Raw genomic sequence first — 16,519 nt, forward strand, 5'->3', positions numbered from 1 at the left:
AAAGTATCCAAAAAAATGAGCACACTCCCGTAAACGTCAGGGGTGGGGCTTGGAGGGTAACGAACTCTCCTAGAGGGCCAACCGCTCCTATGAAGGGATGCCATTAAAAAACAGCAGCAACAAACCGGTTGTTTTAAAGTTGCTCATGTGAATCTGGGCAGCAGCACTGGCACAGTGTGGAACTCCTGTCATTTGTAAAGAAACCTATAGTTGGAAGCAAGGGGTTCTTAGCCTTGTTGTTTTTTCCTTTTAATGCCATGGGGCCCCTTTGAACAGTCTGGTGGAGGCCCATGTACCCTTTCTCACAATAATGCTTTTAAATAATTGAAGCAAATGCTAAATTTCAGTTAGAGGTTAGTAAAAACAGATGCCATTTTTCCCCATCCTAGTTCATGACCCCCCCTCCCCAAATCTATTTATGAGGGTCTGTGGAGCCCACATTAAGAACACCTGGCCTAAAGGAACTGAATCACCCTTCATCAGAAAACCTATCATTTTCATTTTATTTATTTATTTTTGTGGGGCAGTAAGGGTTAAGTGACTTGCCCAGGTCACACAGCTAGTAAGTGTCAAGTGTCTGAGGCTGGATATGGAAAATCTATGGTATTCTTATAGGTACTTCCTCCACTGTTGTTTAGCACAGCTCCTCCATACCTTAATAGAAAGTTGTGTGAACCACTATGGCCAAAAAAATGAATCGGCACTTTAGAGATGAACCCTCGGCATTAGTAAGGGGTCCCAAGTCCATTACCCAGGCCTGTTTCCGAAGCCTTCTTGCTTGAACAGATTCTAGCAGAGTGAGCCCTTGTGAATCCCTTGGCTGTGCTGAGATAATCAGGACAAGATTTTAGCGCAGTTCGAACTACACTTAACTGTGTTCTGTGAGCTTTGCCTATTGTTGACCATGAGTTTTATTTAAAAAAAGCGTCTGGACCTCACCCCCCCAAGGAAGTGGCAGCCTTTTTGAGACTGATTTTGATAAAGTTGGGCAAGTTCACCTTAATTTCAATATTCAGGATTTACGTATAGAATATTTTAGAAGAAATACAGTTTTGAAAGTAGCTTTTATTAATCAAAGGGATAGTGCTTCTAAAAGCACATTTCCAGTGCCCTCCTCTGATGCTCCATTATGGCTGGACTGTTGGGGCACAGGCTCTGTCCTAGGGAAGTTGTGGTCATCATGGGGAGGGGACACATCTAAGGGTTTGCCTCGATCAATTGGGAAAAAGCCCACAGGACATCCAGATGACCAGCAGATGATGAGGATTTGGGACACAGCAACTCAAGAAATCATGTGGTAAGACATGGATCCCAGTCTAGTAGAGTGAGAAGAGCTGGTGGAATCAGAGGAACCAGGCCTGCCTCATCCCTCAGCTTCTCTAAACCTCCATTTCCTCCTTATAAATACTGGAGGTTTTCCAGCAATGTGGTCAGACTCCTTCCGTGAGGATCATCAAGGTCAGCTACCGTGCTGACGGTAAATTATTTAACTTGAAAAGGCTACAAGCCAAAACTCAAGTGAAGGGAGAATTAGTGCATGATTTTTTGTTCCAGATGACTGTGCACTCAATGCAGCCTCTGAAGCAGAGACAAAACAAGTATCCATCAGTTTCTCTGCTGCTTGTGTAATTTGGCTTAACAATTAACACCAAGAAAATATAGGTGCTCTACCAGCGAGTGCCACACCATCCATACATGGAACCATAGATAACAGCAAATGGAGAAGTTTTGAATACTGTGGAGAAGTTCATTTACCTTTGCAGTATTCTTTCCAGGAATGTACACAATGATAATGAAATTGATGCATGCATTGCCAGAGCTAGCTCAGGGTTCAGGAGGCTTCAGAGGAAAGTGTGGGAGAGAAGAGGGTATTAGACTGACTACCAAACTGAAAGGTCTACAGACCGTTTGGCTGACCTCATTGTTGTATGACTGTGAAACCCGGACATTGTACCGTCACCATGCCGATGAAACGGAATTGCTTCCATTTGAATTGTCTGAGGAAGATTGTGAAGATCACCTGGCAGGGATGAGGTACCAGACACTGATTCCTTTCTTGAACTAAACTTCCAAGCATTCAGACTCTACTGCAGAGGAGTGCAACTCCAATGGGTCAGCCACATTGTTCAAATGCCAATGTATACTGGCCTAAAAGACTATTTTGTGGAGAACTCATACAAGGGCAAGCACTCACAGAAATCAGAAGACGTGATACAAGGACACTCTCATAATCTCTCTGAAGAACTTTGGAATTGATTGTGTGACATAGGGAGACACCAGCACAGGACCATCCAGCATGGTGTGCCCACATCAAAAAAGGGTGCTATGGGGGGCAGCTAGATGGCGCAGTGGATAGAGCACCGGCCCTGGAGTCAGGTGTACCTGAGTTCAAATCCGGCCTCAGACACTTAACACTTACTAGCTGTGTGACCCTGGGCAAGTCACTTAACCCCAATTGCCTCACTAAAAAAAAAAAGAAAAAGAAAAGAAAAAGGTGCTATGCTCCATGAAGGAAGCAGAATTGAAGCAGTTCAAAAGAAATGTGAAATGTGCGAATTTAGAGCCATCTCCACTCCAGATGTTCACTATTTGTGCTCAACCTGTGGGAGAGTCTTCCAAACTTGTATTGGCCTGATCAGCCACAGTCAGACACACTGTATCTTGACTCTACTAACGTAGTGACGCCATTTTGATCCTCTTGGACAATGAAGGTCAACAATTAACCATCTATAGAATGGAGAGTCTGTTCAATCATCATTCATCAAGTACCTTTTAATGTATCAGGCAGCCCTGGGGATGCCAGGAGAAGAATGGAGACAACCCTTGCCTTCGAGGAGTTTCCATTCTGGGGGAGGGGAATGGAGATGCCACATAGACACAAATAAGTCAGTAGGAAATATGTGCAAATTAAATTAAAAGTAATTGTAGGGGGCAGCTAGATGGCGTAGTGGATAAAGCACTGGCCTTGGATTCAGGAGTACCTGAGTTCAAATCCAGGCTCAGACACTTGACACTAGCTGTGTGACCCTGGGCAAGTCACTTAACCCTCATTGCCCTGTTTAAAAAAATAATAATAAATTAAAAAAAAAAAGTAATTGTAGTGGGGGCAGCTAGATGGCGTAGTGGATAAAGCACTGGCCCTGGATTCAGGAGTACCTGAGTTCAAATCCGGCCTCAGACACATGACACTTTTACTAGCTGTGTGACCCTGGGCAAGTCACTTAACCCTCATTGCCCTGCAAAAAAAAAGAAACCCAAAAAACCAAAAGTAATTGTAGTGGGGGTAGCTAGGTGGCACAGTGGATAAAGCACTGGCCCTGGAGTCAGGTGTACCTGAGTTCAAATCCGGCCTCAGACACTTAACACTTACTAGCTGTGTGACCCTGGGCAAGTCACTTAACCCCAATTGCCTCACTAAAAAAAAAAGAAAAAGAAAAAAAAAGGTGCTATGCTCCATGAAGGAAGCAGAATTGAAGCAGTTCAAAAGAAATGTGAAATGTGCGAATTTAGAGCCATCTCCACTCCAGATGTTCACTATTTGTGCTCAACCTGTGGGAGAGTCTTCCAAACTTGTATTGGCCTGATCAGCCACAGTCAGACACACTGTATCTTGACTCTACTAACGTAGTGACGCCATTTTGATCCTCTTGGACAATGAAGGTCAACAATTAACCATCTATAGAATGGAGAGTCTGTTCAATCATCATTCATCAAGTACCTTTTAATGTATCAGGCAGCCCTGGGGATGCCAGGAGAAGAATGGAGACAACCCTTGCCTTCGAGGAGTTTCCATTCTGGGGGAGGGGAATGGAGATGCCACATAGACACAAATAAGTCAGTAGGAAATATGTGCAAATTAATTAAAAGTAATTGTAGGGGGGCAGCTAGATGGCGTAGTGGATAAAGCACTGGCCTTGGATTCAGGAGTACCTGAGTTCAAATCCAGGCTCAGACACTTGACACTAGCTGTGTGACCCTGGGCAAGTCACTTAACCCTCATTGCCCTGTTTAAAAAATAATAATAAATTTAAAAAAAAAAGTAATTGTAGTGGGGGCAGCTAGATGGCGTAGTGGATAAAGCACTGCCCTGGATTCAGGAGTACCTGAGTTCAAATCCGCCTCAGACACATGACACTTTTACTAGCTGTGTGACCCTGGGCAAGTCACTTAACCCTCATTGCCCTGCAAAAAAAAACGAAACCCAAAAAACCAAAAGTAATTGTAGTGGGGGTAGCTAGGTGGCACAGTGGATAAAGCACTGGCCCTGGATTCAGGAGGACCTGAGTTCAAATCTGTCCTCAGACACATGACACTTTTACTAGTTGTGTGACCCTGGGCAAGTCACTTAACCCTCATTGCCCCCCCCCCAAAAAAAAGTAATTGTAGTGGGGGGCAGCTAGGGTGGTGCAGTAGATAAAGCATTGGCCCTAGATTCAGGAAGAACTGAGTTCAGATGCGGCCTCAGGCACTTGACACTTAGTAGCTGTGTGACCCTGGGCAAGTCACTTAACCCTCATTGCCCTGCCCCCCCCCCCCCGAAAAAAAGTAATTGTAGTGGCTGGGACATGATGTAGGAGCCCTAGCTCTGCCTCTCTAATGTATAGAAGATTCAACATTACCATCCTCCCCCCAACCTTTTTCACACAGTTAATTTGCATAGCAAACCTGACTTTATTAGAAAGTGTGAAGGCAAACTTCAGCTTTCCAAGTCTGATTATGACAGGTGCCTCAACCGGGAGGGTTCCCTGGCATAGCAGGTAGAGAACTAGCCTTTAGGTCAGAAGGATCAGGGATCAAACTCTGCTTCTGACAAACACCAGTCGTGTGACTGTAGGTATGTGGCTTAACTGGCAACTAAGACTATAAGGTACAGAAGAGTTGCTTTTCTGGGTCCATGAAAGGGATTTCCATGCTGAGGGGATGGAATATACAAAAGCGTACTTCTGTACAAAAAATAAACTATATATACATAGAATTTTAATGCCTAGAAGTTTTGGTAGATTTATCACAACACTTTAGCCCCACATTGCCACTGATCTGTTAAACATTTCTACCAAGATGTCTCATTAGCACCTCAAACTCAACATGTCCAACTGTTCTTTTAGAATTCCTAAGGGGAAAAAAAAGTATAACCCTTAAAAATAAATAAATAAGTGAAAATTTAAAAGAAAAAAGTAGAATTCCTAACCCTGCTTCCCATCCAAACTTTCCTGTTTCTCTTGAAAATAGTCATTTGAATTCCAAACCTTAGAATTATTTTCACTTCTTATTACCTCCCTCACCCCAACCAAAAATATACAAGATTTGCTTTGTGAGAAATAAGTATAGTCTGGCAAGACAAATCAGTATATGAACTGTGTTTGAAAGTGTATCTCATTCTGCCCTCTATTCCGTCAAGGAATGGGGAATATGTTTCATCATCAGTGTTCTGAAGTCACTGTTGGTCATTGCATTAGAGTTCTGAAGTCTTTCACACTTGCTTTCCTTTACATTGCTATAGTCATTGTGTAAATTGTTCTGGTTCTGCTCATTTCATTTTGCATCATTTCATACAAGTATACCCTTTTTTCTCTAAATTTGTCATATTTGTCCTTTCTCGGGGCACAGTAATATTCTGTTACATTCATATACCATAACAGCCATTCCCCAACTGATGGGCAAACATTTTATTTCCAGTTCTTTGCTATAACACATAATGGAGATATAAATATTTTTGTATGTGTGGGTCTTGCCCCATTCTCTTTTATTTCTTTGTTGTATAAACCTTGTTTTGGTATTGTTGGGTCAAAGTTTAGTGAATTTTCTGTCAAATTGTTTTCCAGAATGATCAGACCATCCTAGTTCTAATTTTCCTTCAAACTACATTGATTTTTCTTGTGTAAAAGCTTTCCAATTTTGTAAAGGTAAATTTTGTTCAATGGAGTAAAAATATTAATTTTATAGATAATCTCTATCCCATATTTAGTTAAGAATCTCCATCCATGGTGATAGAAAATATCTCCTTCCCCTCTCTTCAAATTTGTTAATGATATGACCTTTTATATATCATATATCAGTTTGAATCTTATTGTGGCATATGATATGAGATACTGGTCTAAAATCAATTTTCTGCCAAATAGCTTTTCAGTTTTCTCAGTAGTTTTTGTCATATAGAGTCCTTACCTAAGTAATTCAGATTCTTGTATTTATCAAACACAATACTGCTATGTTCAATTGCAGTGGGTCTTGCTGACCTGCTAATCAACTTTTCCAGATTTTTAAACCACTCCTAAATAGTTTTGATGATTCCTGGGTTGTTGTTTTTTTTTTTTTTAGTATAGTTTGAGTTCTAGTATTGTAAGTCTCTCTCTCTCTGTAAATTAACATAGGTAGTAGTGGTTATTTTTATTTTATTGTCACAGCCCAAACACGAACAGTTATTTCTTGAATTGGATGTCCTGTATCCATCTTAAACACAACATGTCCAAATGGAACTCATTATCTGACCCCCAAAACTTTCCCCTCTTCCTAATTTCCTTATTACTCTTGAGGTCACCTCCTCTTCCCAGTCACCAAGCTCTCAACCTCGGTGTCCTCCCCATATCCAATCAATGACCAACTCTTGTGATTCAGCTTTCTTTCTTTTTTTTTTTAGTGAGGCATTTGGGGTTAAGTGACTTGCCCAGGGTCACACAGCTAGTAAGTGTTAAGTGTCTGAGGTCGGATTTGAACTCAGGTCCTCCTGACTCCAGGGCCGGTGCTCTATGCACTGCGCCCCCTAGCTGCCCCGTGATTCAGCTTTCTTAACATCTCTCACATAAATCCCCTTCTCTCCTCTGATTTTGCTTCTACCCTGGTACAGGCTCCTCATCACTTCACACCTGGACTATTCTAACAATCTTCTGCTTGGTCTTCCTGCCTCAGGTCTCTCCCCAGTGTAGTCCCTTCTCCCCCTAGCTGCCAAAGTGATCTTCCTAAAGCCTAGCTCTGACCCTGTCACCTACTTATTCAATAAACTTCAGTGGCTTGCCTCAAGTTACCCCCAAAGATCTAATATAAAACTCTGTTTGGGTTTTAAAGCCCTTGATAACTTGACCCCTTTCTGCCTTTCAGTCTTCTTACACTTCTCTCCTCTCTTAGATACTCTGCAGTCCAGTGACACTGGTCTCCTTGCTGTTCCTCATACAAAACACAGCATCTCTGTGCTGCCTTATCACTGACTGGCCCCTATGCTTAGAATCTTCTCCCGTAGCTCTCCTGGCTTCCTTCAGGCCCCAGCCAAAATCCCACCTTCTGCAAGAAGCCTTTCTTGATCCCCCCTCCCCCCAATGCTAGTCCCTTCCTTCTGAGTTTATCCCCATTCTATCTTGTACATAGTTGTTTGCATATTATCTTCCCTGTGAAGTCTCAAGGAGACTTTGAGCTCCTTGGCAACAGGATATTTTTTTGCCTTTTTTTTTGTTTCCCCAGCACTTAGGACAGTACCTGGCACATGGTGAGTACTTTCAGGGGTGTTTTGTGGTTGTTTTCATAGAGGTTCTGAGTGGGTCTTTGTAGGTGCTCTCCCTTGTTCTTCCATATCACTTCACATCAGTTCATAATGTCTTCCCATGCTTCTCTACAGTCTTCATAGTCATCGTTTCTTACAACATAGTACCATTCGATTACATTTGTACTACTTTGATTTAGCCATTCCCTTGTTTCCAGTTCTTCAGAACTTCAGAAAGTGTTGCTGTAAGAGTGTTGAGATCTATGGAACTTTTCTTTCCATCTTTGACCTCCTTTGGCCAGATGCCTAGCAGTGGGATTGCTGGGTCAAAGGGGATGGACATTGTAGTCACTTTCTTGGCATAAATTCAAATTCCTTTCCAGAATGTTTGTACCAGTTCACAGCCAAGAGCAGTGTGTTAATGTCCCAATCCTACTCCAACTCTTATACAGCAGTGACTATTCCTGTCTTCTGTCATCTATGCCAGAGGGCACATGCAGGAGGTGACGCCTCAGGATTGTTCTGATTTGCATTTCTCTTAAGATCAGTGATTTGGAGCAGTTTCCATATAGTTGTAATTCTTCTTTAGAGAATTGTTTATTCATGTCCTTTGCTTAGCAAGGGGGATGACTCTTGACCTCATACATTTGTGTTAGGTTCCTCTAAACTTTGGGTATCAAACCTTATTAGAGATAGTTGATGCAAAGATTTTTTTTTTTCCGAGTTGACAGCTTAGCTTCCCTTCTTAAAACTAGTTGATTTTGTTCATGCAAAAGCTTTTCAATTTTATGTGGTCGGTCAAACTTTCCAATTTTATTTTTGGTTAACAAGAGAGACACATTTCTTTTAAAATAGGTTTTTAATGATATCTTTTGCTTTATGTCACCTATACTTCCCTCTGTATCTCTGCTTTCTGTCCCTTTCCTGAGAGCGATCCCTTAAACAGAGACTATAGAGGGAGGAAAGGGTTTAACAAAACCAATTTCTATTATCATAGTATTATTTCTTAGCTCTGCTTAGATTACTTTGCATCGGTTTCTGTGTCTCTCCAGGCTTCTCTGTATACATCATATTCATTGTTTCTTACAGCACAATAATCGATTATATTCATGTACCATAGTTTGTTAAGCTCTTCCCTAATAGATGGGCAAATACTTTTTTCCAGGTTTTTTTTGCTACCACAAAGAATACTTCTAGAAATATTTTGGTCTCTGTGTGACCTTTTTTTCTCTGTCTTTGACCTCCTTGGAGTTTATACCTATCAGCGAAATATGATTTTAATCACATTTTTACATGATTCCAAATTGCTTTCCAGAATAATTGAATTCTTTCACAATCCCACCAATAGTACATTTGTGTGCTTATCTTTCCACAACCTCTCTACTACTGACTATCCAAGAGGGACAAAATCCTAATGTTGTCTGCTAGGCCTGTTCTTCTGGGAAGCAGGATGGACTGTGGTCTCAGCCAGACCACTTTTTTTGGGGGGGCAGGGGGCAGTGTGGTTAAGTGACTTGACCAGGACCACACAGCTAGCCAGTGTCTGGGGCTGTATTTGAACTCAGGTCCTCCTGACTCAAGTTCCAGAGCTCTCTCAGCTGTGCCACTTAGCTGCTTCCCTTTCTCAGTGCCCCTCTGTCTCATCTCTTGCTTCTGTTTCTCTGCCTCCCTCGGCTAATGTGATGGGCCACTGCTGATTTATATATACCAGGAACCTAGTGACTCATTCCTAAACAGCTCAGCAGCCCTACCCACTCAGCTTCCTTCAGATGGGGAACTGAAACTACAGGCACCTGGTGGGGTCTGACCTTTGGGCAGCAGAGGAAATGCTGTGCAAACGTGAGAAATGGGCTGATGGGGGTGTGGGGAGATCTTTCTCAGGGGAGCGTGGCTAAAGCAAGCCTGGTTTTCAGCCTGCAGCCTCTCTTGGACCTTCAGCCCCTTTGAATAAGTGTTTTCTCTTCCTTCCTCCTCTTTTTCCCCTGATAGTTGGAAGTGGCAGTGGTGACCACGGAGAGAGCAAAACATTTCTACGACCCTTGTGATGTTCCTGTCACCGTCTACAGTGACACTGATGAATGGGAGGTCAGTGGTGTGGGGCCCTGGGCCCAAACTCCTTACCATTCCTGCCCCTTTCCACCCACAAGCATTCTCCTGGGCTCGGCCAGACCAGACCAGAATGTCCAGATGTGTGTCAGTGGTCAGGTCCTCACGTGCAAAAGAAGCATGGAAACTCTTTCTCAGATTGCCTACCAGCTCAGCTCCCTCCAGTGCCTTAAGTGGCCTGAAAGCCCAGGAATCCACTCTCTGCTTCTAGGCTCAGAGCCTTTGCCCCAGGCCTGAGATTGAGTCCCCTAATCCTTATCTCCCTTGTTGAAACTACAGAGGAGCTGGTTTGCGCTCTTTGTCCACATCACTTAGAACTCTCTTCACTATCACAAGCTTATCCAGTCATTTCCGTCCTGCTGTCTGCAGGATTCTAATGTCCTGCTGTCTGCAGGATTCTAATATCCTGCAGTAGGGAATTCCACAGTCTGATTCATCAGCCATAAAGTATAGGCTGTAGGTAGCTCTGCCAATAGTTTTTAAAGAACCTTTAGACCCAGAAAAATTCTACTTGGTGCACCCAATATTGTAGATGCCTCTGCCTCATTAAGCAGCCTTCTCTGCCTCCCTTCCCTTGTCCTCCCTTTCCCTCCATTCTCCTCCCTCTAAACTCTCCCCACCCCCTTCCAGTGGCGCAGAGAACCAAGCACTGTCAGCCGGCAGCCCACCACGGGTAGAGTTCCCCTGGAGTGGAAATCATGAACCAGTCGAGTGTCAGCTTCCCAAGGGCAGGGACTGTTCAGGTTTGTCTTTGCTGTCTCCAGCAATACATGCAAATCCAAGATTGAATGGAGGTATCTTGTTTCCTTTGTCAAAGGAAATAACACAATTATGTTCCTTTAAGAATAAAAACGGTATTGAAGGGACCTGGTATTGAAACGGTATTGAACTGGCCCAGTCAGATTCCCAGCCCCATCCCTTTAAGGCCCTGGTTCTCAAGCTTTTTTGTGTCTTAGATGCCTTTGACTGGCGGTCTGGGAAGCCCGAGTCCTTCTCAGAAGGACGTCTGTTGCCCATATTCATAAGTGAAGGAAATGTTAAATTTCACCTAGCAGTAAGTGAAAAAACAGGGAATTTTTTTTTTCCATCTGAGTTCTTTCCAAGTGAAGAACACCTGCTCCAAGGCCTTCAGCCCAGCAGCCTCTGCTTTTGCTGGCTCAGCACTGGGTGATCTCTATCTTGTATTCTCACGAGTGTATTTCTGGTGCTATTGGTCTGTATTTGGGAAGGCAGTAGCCCCCAGGCCCTCCATGCCCTGGTAGAGTGTTAGCTGGCTAAGGTCAGGGTTTCTGTCTGCAGACCCCAGTGTCTAGCACAGCGCCTTTGCATAGTAGGTATTTAATCAAGGTTTGTGGCACTGGATTGACTGGACTTCCTGTTTTCAGATGTGGAAGTGCCGTTCTGACCCCGTCCTGCACATTGACCTTCGGAGATGGGCAGACCTCATGGTAGTCGCCCCTCTTGATGCTAACACACTAGGAAAAGTGGCCAGTGGCATCTGTGATAACTTGTTGGTGAGTGACCCTCTTGTGCCCCACCTTCCTATCAAGCTGGCAATGCCCTTCTGCTGGTGTCAGGTCCTGTGATCAGAGTAAGGGTGGCCCAGGATCCTGTGGCTCTTGGTGCTTCTTGGCTCCTCCCTCAGACCTTGTCTCCCTTGTGTCCAGGAAGGTAAGTAGACTAACTGCTGGTGAACAGACATGCCAGCAGCATGGCCCTTAAAGGCATCCCTTGTCACTTTTCTCCATACTCTGTCCTGGGCACTTTACAGCTTTCCCTTCCTTCTGTCTGTCTGTCTGTCTGTCTCTCTCATCTTTCAGTACTCTCCTTGACACACCATTTCATTCTTTTGTTTTTAAGCCTACACCTCCCTTGTCTTCATCAGGGTGAAAGTGCAAGGGCTATGGCTGCATCAGATCCAGCTGCTGACCTACTGTTTCTGACTGGGGCCAGTTTCTCCCTCCTGGAGGGCAGCCTGAAGGCTTGCTGCTCTTGTGTGGACCTGCAGTGCAGCTGGCTTAGGACTCCTGAGGTCACCTGTAGTTTTCACCTCTGCCTGGCTGTTTCATTCTTTCCATCATCATACATCTGCCCGACTTTCTTTCCCTCTCCTCCCCACCCGATGGCTTCCCCTTTCATCTCCACTTGATCAGTGTGGTCTGAAAATGCATATGTGAGATCAGATAAGTTTGTTCACTTCCTCTCAGTCCTCACTCAAACACCCCAGTTCACTCTCTTTTTAGCTTGAAGCTGTAGCCACAGGTCTATGGTGTAGATTCTCTGTCACTTAGAATAACCTTGGCACAGTAGCGAGGGGAAGGAAAGAAATAGAGGTGTCAGCCCATGGAACGAGTGGGGTGGGGAGTGAGAGCAAACGCTTGCTGCCTTTAGGAAGGGAGGCTTGTCAGAGACCCAAGGGCTTCGAAGGAGCTGCTGTCCTGGAAAGCATGCCCTGGTGTTCTCAGGGAGAGCATCCCCCAGAGGGTACAGGCTGGCTGCCCACTTGTGAGGGGTTATTGGGGCAGACGATCTCATTTGTGTCTGAATTGCACCCATGGCCTCTGAGGTCCCTTCCAGCCTTGACAGTGTGTTCAAGGTCCCATGAAGCAGCGAATGTAGTTTAATATGCCTTAGGTTCATCTAGCCCCGTTTTTGGTAAATAGATCAGAGTCTCTGCCCAGGGATTGTTTCCATGTCTCTCAACCCCTCATTTAGGTTAGTTGTAACGAGTGCTTCCCATGCCACATAAGAGACTCAGAGAGTAAGTGCCATCCTCAGGGTCACTGTGGAACAATGAAGGCAGGGCCAAGACCAGAACCTAGGTCTTCTCCCTGCTGGCCTGGCACACTTCCCTCAAGTGATCCAAGGTGCCCTGCTGTTTGGGGCATGTGTGTTCCAAAGGCGATGTGGTGATGAGTCTCCTGGCTTTCTGCCCTCTGTGCTTGTGAGCAGTGATTGGATCTGGGGCCCTGTGGTTCAGCAGAGATTCTACGCTCTGGAGAGGCGCTAGGAAAAGCAGACGCTTGGGGCTGTCCTTGGTCTCCGCCTGGCCTAGCATCTGCTGAGTGGCTGCTCCCAAAGCTGAGGCCAGCCAATTCCAATGGAAAGGGCTCCTCGAGGCCCACAGGCAGGTTCTGCAAAAGGAACTTGGCTGGGAGCCAGGAGGAAACACAAGTGAAACTGCTCGCTCACTGCACATCTTTCACTTGCTTTATTGGTGGAGATGAGTGGGAAACTCTGGTGCTTGAGGAAGCTTTTCAGGCAGGCTCAAGGGCCCAAGGCCGTCTGACCTTTGCGGGGTCATCCCGGCCCGGCCGTGCAGAGAGGGGGCATTCTCCTGTTTGAGCCCCTGGTGTGACTCCTTCCTCATTGTTTCACACATTAACCATCCCATGGGGGCAGTGGTGTACAGACCCCAGAGAGGAGAATGAACCCGGGCAGCCGGCTACCTGGGCGCTCTCTTCATCAGAGAGACCCCAGGGCCATGGCGTCTCCGAGTCAGGAGGGGCCTCAGAGGCTGCCTTGTCCGGGGCGTACGTCCACAGGCGTCCAGTCATATTCCATCATAAGCTCCTTGAGGCCAGGGATCCTCTTTTGCCTCTTTGTATCCCCAGCTTAGTGTGGTGCCTGGCGCATAGTAGGTGCTTAGTAAAGGGTTGATTGATTGATTAACCATCTCCTACCCAGCTTGCAAAGGGTGAGAGCCTCACTGAGAACACCGGCCCCTTTTCCTCTCTTTGTCTGTGGCTTTCTCTCTCTGTTCCCATCCCTACCCCAAATCCCTCTGGCACTTGTGATCTGTAACTGAAAATAATCACATCCACAACGAGACACATCTTATTGCAAACCAGAAGTGATGCCTCTGAACAGCCATGGCCCCTGCAGGGGGTTGGGCACTGGCCGCAGTCCTGGCTCCTTCCTTGTTGGCCATGGCAATGGGGCGGATCCTGCCTCTCTCTCTGCTTGCTTTATCTGCCTTGCAGAGTATAAAGTGTAAGGTGTAGATAGATGGGAGTGATCACATCCTCCCCCGGGTCTCTTCCCTTTGGGCATCGTTCTTGTCTCCTAACCATCCTTGGCTGTGGTCTGATGAGCCGGCTGGGGGATCTGTCAGTCACCCTGCCTTTAATGCTTCTCTGAGGGCTGACCCTGTCACAGGGTAGCCAAAGGCCTCTCGGGAGTGTCAGTAGAGCAGGGTGGGGAGAACACCTGAGTGTGGTGCCAAGGCCTTGGGTGGGAATCCTGCCCCATGAGACCCAGGTCCCCTCCAGCTCTGTAGCCGGGGACTGGAACAGGCTGCTTCTCACACACTGGGGGCCCTGCCATGGCGTTTAGCCTCCCTAGAGCTGGGAACACAGGGGAGAGATGAGGAGGAGGAGGAGAGGCTGATCAGCCGGTAATTACCAAGACTCCACGCCGCCTTGTGAGCATGGCACTGTGGGAAGATGGGAAGAGAAAAGCAGTGTGGCTCAGTGGGAGTAACTCTGCATTTGGAGTCAGGAGGTGTGGGTTCGAATTCTGACCTGGGCAGTTACTGTGTTGTTGAATTTCTCCATCCTTCAGGTTCCCTTATAGGTCTGGGGCAGGTTGTGGGCTCAGCCTCTCTGCCTCCCACATAGTTGTGAGGAAGGTACTTTGCAGACTTAAAGCTCAGGAGAAATGAGTTATGATTACTACCAGGGAGCTCACTCCATAGTAGGGATGACAGGCATGCCCCTCATATAGGAATTAAATAGTATGGGACAGTATTTGCCGAGTGTCAGGTGATTGATTACAAACCATCAGTGCATTAGGAGATCAAAAGGAGAACTCCCTGGGAGAGGCCACCCTCTGGGGAGGCAGAGGTAGGCTTGAGTCAGGCCTGGAGGGAAGAGGAGAAGGTGGCAGAGCCAAGGGACCAATATTCATGAGAGCAAAAAGGCCAACTGTGGGGGCACCTTAACTAGCAGGTGTCACGTGGCCAGGCTAAGCTGTTCTAGCCAGTGGAACCGGCCTCTGCCTGGGTAGGGGACATGAGCACCCGGCCACAGTCAGAGGGCTTACGGCAAGATCCCTGTCCCCCTTCCTCCCAGACCTGCGTCATCCGGGCCTGGGACCGAACCAAGCCCCTTCTCTTCTGCCCGGCCATGAACACTGCCATGTGGGAGCATCCCATCACAGCCCAGCATGTGGAACAGCTCAAGGGCTTCGGCTACACCGAAGTCCCCTGTGTGGCCAAGAAACTCGTGTGTGGAGATGAAGGTGAGGCCTCAGGAGCCCCTGGCTCAGGCTTTGCCCCAGCCACTCACCCCACTTGGCTGGGCCCAGGAAGTGTGGAGGGCCTCCAACCCTTGGGGAGTCCTAGAGATGGGGAGGGGGTGTATTTGGGATGGTCTCTACAGAAATTCCTCTTCTTCATAGGCTTCCTCTCGAGGAGCGTGTTGGGGTTAGCACCCCTTGTTTCTGAAGGAGCAGGGGAACGGCTTCCCTGGCTCCAGGCCTGGTATTTGGGGATGTTCACGGGGCTTCATTAAAGGCTACCAGTGCAGGCAGGGGTGTCAGTGTTGCTTCCCCTTAGTCCACAGAGCCTTTGCAGCATCCCAGATTTCACTTTGGGTGTCTTTGCTCTTCAGGTTTGGGGGCCATGGCCGAAGTCTGCACAATTTTGGGCAAAGTGAAAGAAATGCTTTTGGAGCGGGGCTTGCTACACCAAAGTTGACCCAAGAAATGGTGCCTGCACTGGTCTGTGCTCAGCTGGCTTTCCAAGGAGAAGAAGGAGTAACACTGAGAAAGACTCTGCTGGAGCAGACCGGTCCCTGGTAGAGTCTGGGCTAAGCGCCCAGGGTCCCCTATGTCATACCGGGCCCATGTGCAGTCAAAGTAGCCAGGATGACGAGAGAACTCCCTGGAGCTTTCTCAGGCTCGGGTCTGACCATTGCTTCCCCTGGATTGGTGCTTCTCAGGAGCAGATTGGCCCCGAGGACAGAGGAACAGGGATCGGGCCATTTGACTTCCTTGGGCCTCCTATGGGGGTGCAGATGGCAGCCCTCTCCAGCCACCTCACCCCAGCACTGCCACCGTGGAGGGCAATCAGGTTCTCTGATGGTGGTTTGGATTATTTCCTTAGAATGTGGGGGAGCTGGTGTTCATCAGTGTTTCATATACATTGGAAGGTCGGGAAATCGAAATAAAAGAATTCTGTGCATCATGTAGGAACTGCTTTTAGGCTCCTTCTTGGCTAGAGATCCACAGGCCATCTGGAGCCCTTGCCGCTTGGTTGATGTCCTGAGTCACAGCCTAAGGGCTCAGACCCCTTTTGAGATCAGGGAACACAGTGTTTCTATTCTCATCTTGTTCTTCTCCTGTAAGCTCCTCGAAGCCAGAAAGTATGCCATGTACCTCCTTATAGCCCTGTGGTGCCCAGCATGGTGCCTCCACATAATGAGCGTTCGGTAAATGTTTGCCAAATTATTTAACTGGAATGTGAAATATCATCTGTTCCTTCCTGGTGTTCCAGTGAGGGTCTATAAGGAGCAGGCTCACTTGGACAGTCTGCAGATATGGCCTTAGCTGATAAACTTTGGCCCAAGGAAGGGTGTGGCTTGGCTAGGCGGACATTCTTAATGCCTAGGACTACGGCCCTCACCAGTGAAGGCTTCCTGTTGCCATCAGAATGGTACTTGTGTTCAGTTGTGCTACCCTTTAGGAAGAGATTTGGGGGGGGCAGCTAGGTGGCGCAGTGGACAAAGCACCAGCCCTGGATTCAGGAGGACCTGAGTTCAAATCCAGTCTCAGACACTTGATGTGTACTAGCTGTATGACCCTGGGCAAGTTATTTAACTTTCATTGCCCTACCTCCCCCCCCCCCCCCCCCCCGACAAAAAGGAAGAGATTTGGGGAGATGAGAGGGAGGGGGATGGTCAAAACCAGGGAAACCACATCTTTTGGTGATGATTCAATTTCTCT

General features: G+C 46.8%; 1 protein-coding gene across 1 annotated transcript in view; it reads left to right on the forward strand.

Moving 5' to 3' along the window:
* Positions 1–15,857, forward strand: part of PPCDC (phosphopantothenoylcysteine decarboxylase) — a 50,236-nt gene extending 34,379 nt beyond the window's left edge. Inside the window, exons 3-6 of the mRNA XM_043985698.1 lie at positions 9,458–9,553; positions 10,960–11,088; positions 14,647–14,815; positions 15,187–15,857. Of these exons, the coding sequence (XP_043841633.1) occupies positions 9,458–9,553; positions 10,960–11,088; positions 14,647–14,815; positions 15,187–15,272 (480 nt within the window). The 3' untranslated portion in view covers positions 15,273–15,857. The remainder of the gene's footprint in view (positions 1–9,457; positions 9,554–10,959; positions 11,089–14,646; positions 14,816–15,186) is intronic.
* The last annotated feature ends 662 nt before the right edge of the window (positions 15,858–16,519 follow it).

Source organism: Dromiciops gliroides, chromosome 2, assembly GCF_019393635.1.
Source record: "Dromiciops gliroides isolate mDroGli1 chromosome 2, mDroGli1.pri, whole genome shotgun sequence".
Lineage (NCBI taxonomy): Eukaryota > Metazoa > Chordata > Mammalia > Microbiotheria > Microbiotheriidae > Dromiciops > Dromiciops gliroides.